This window comes from Palaemon carinicauda, chromosome 42, assembly GCF_036898095.1.
Source record: "Palaemon carinicauda isolate YSFRI2023 chromosome 42, ASM3689809v2, whole genome shotgun sequence".
Classification (NCBI taxonomy): Eukaryota; Metazoa; Arthropoda; class Malacostraca; order Decapoda; family Palaemonidae; genus Palaemon; species Palaemon carinicauda.
In genome coordinates this window covers 1,799,986-1,802,485 of record NC_090766.1, presented here as the reverse complement: position 1 = coordinate 1,802,485, position 2,500 = coordinate 1,799,986, and the positions used below count along the sequence as shown (strand labels likewise).

Sequence of the window (2,500 nt, the reverse complement as noted above, 5' to 3'; positions counted from 1 at the left end):
TTGGTCCTCCACCTGGTAGTGCCCCAGGAGGAATTTCAGGAAGCCAGCCACCTCCACCTCAAAGGCCCTCCTTTGGTCCTCCACCTGGTAGTGCCCCTGCTGGAATTTCTGGAGTACCTGTTATTCCAATTTTGGTCGACGAGCGAGAAGGACCAAACGCTGATGGATCCTACAGATTCAACTTTGAAACCGGCAATGGCATCCGACGTCAAGAGCAAGGCATACCTCTTCCCGAAACTGGTGCCATCGCACAGCAGGGTGATTGGTCGTGAGTATGCGAATCTGTGTGTTGTCAGCTTCATCCTTTCATGTGGAAAGTCTGCATAAATTTGAATTTATGGCAAACAATCACTCCTAATTGGCATTGACATGTAATTTATACTTTTCAGATTCACTTTCCCTGATGGCACTCCAGCTTTCTTTAGATTCATTGCTGATGAGAATGGCTACAGAGTAGAGTCCGACCTGCTGCCTACTCCTCCACCCCCTCCCCCCTCATGCCATTGCACAGATTGAAAAAGCTCGAAGAGAAAACGCTGCGGCTGGGGGCAAAGATTTCCAAGCGGCGTCTGGTTCGGCCCCTTCCGGAAGTTATGGTAGACGTTAAGGGGCAATAGAGAATATAAGTCTGATGTCACTTTACCACGTGCTGGTTCACAACAACTGCTTCAGTCGCTCACAGACCTAGGAACTTGCCAGTGTTCTAACACAGCCACCCTTTGACTTGACTTTTCCAAGACCTAGGAACTTGCCAGTGTTCTAACACAGGCATCTTTTGACTTGACTTTTCCAAGGCCTAGGAACTTGCCAGTGTTCTAACACAGCCAACCCTTTGACTTGACTTTTCCAAGACCTAGGAACTTGCCAGTGTTCTAACACAGGCATCTTTTGACCTGACTTTTCCAACACCTAGGAACTTGCCAGTGTTCTAACACAGCCACCCTTTAACTTGACTTTTCCAAGACCTAGGAACTTGCCAGTGTTCTAACACAGCCACCTTTTGACTTGACTTTTCCAAGACCTAGGAACTTGCCAGTGTTCTAACACAGGCATCTTTTGACTTGACTTTTCAGACCTAGGAACTTGCCAGTGTTCTAACACAGGCACCCTTTGACTTGATTTTTCCAAGACCTAGGAACTTGGCTGTGTTTTAACACAGCCACCCTTTAACTTGACTTTTCCAAGACCTAGGAGCTTGCCAGTGTTTTAAGACAGCCACCCTTTGACTTGACTTTTCCAGTCATTACCCCATTTGATTAGGAAGAGTACAGTATGTAATCTGAATTTTAAAGGCTTTTAACAAGCATTATGTTTTTTATGTCATAAGAAAATTAGCAAATCAACTGTATTATGCTGGAAGCGACCAGTACGCACGAAGAGCCTTCCAGGGGAAGCAGGAACACTGATGTTGCCCACACATATTTATTGCAAACGTTTCGACATTTCAAAACTTATCATCAGTGGTACCTAAAGTAAAGATAAAAGAAACAATACAATTTCAAATTAAAAATTACGCACAATAAGTAAAGAATTATTAAAAATTACGTACAAATTGTATTTAGGCCTGAACTTAATTTTAATACGCTCCTGTCCAACATTACATAACAGACTTGACTTACTTCTATTTCACGTTATTTAAATTTTCTTGTATTTTCTTCTTATCTCTTTTATATATTGATATAAGGGTTATCATTAAAATGATTGACTATAATTGCCTTTTTTATTGGTTCCTCGTTATTTTAATGTCTTAAGAATGATCAATGAAATACTTTTATGGGTTTATTAGTTTTCATTTGATCTTACTCATTTGGAATAAGTATGATTTATTTTTTATTATTATAGCATCTAATTGTTAATTGTTTACTTAATATTGGTTATCATTTGTTTTAAGAAATCAATTAATTATCTATTAGTTTTTTGTATTTATTTATTATGTATTTTCTCGAAGTCGATTCACAAAGTTGAGGTTAGGTAAAGTTTCCCTGGAAACACACACACACACACACACACACACACACACACACACACACATATATATATATATAATATATATATATATATATATATATACACATATGTATATATGTATATGTATGTATATCCCCTTGGGGGAGGGTGGGCTGTGGCACCCTAGCAGTACCAGCCAAACTCGGCTGAATCCCTCGTCAGGCTGGGAGGAGCGGAGAGAGAAAGGTTCCCTTTTGTTCATTTGTTTGATGTCGGCTAACCCCCAAAATTGGGGAAGTACCTTGACAAATAGATAATATATATATATATATATATATATATATATATATATATATATATATATATATATATATTAATTACTTGATAATGACAGTATTGTCGAAGTCATGCCATAGCAATAAATTTAATTATATATATATATATATATATATATATATATATATATATATATATATATATATATATATACATACATGAATAAATACATACATACATATACATATGCCTGTATGAATATAACAAGCTATCCTAA

At 37.6% G+C, this 2,500-nt stretch overlaps 1 protein-coding gene across 1 annotated transcript in view; it reads left to right on the top strand.

Annotated features, from left to right (window-relative positions):
- LOC137633344 (uncharacterized) overlaps positions 1-595 on the top strand; it is a 2,304-nt gene extending 1,709 nt beyond the window's left edge. The window contains exons 2-3 of the mRNA XM_068365593.1: positions 1-268; positions 390-595. The exon at positions 1-268 is cut by the window's left edge and continues 612 nt beyond it. Of these exons, the coding sequence (XP_068221694.1) occupies positions 1-268; positions 390-457 (336 nt within the window). The 3' untranslated portion in view covers positions 458-595. The remainder of the gene's footprint in view (positions 269-389) is intronic.
- The last annotated feature ends 1,905 nt before the right edge of the window (positions 596-2,500 follow it).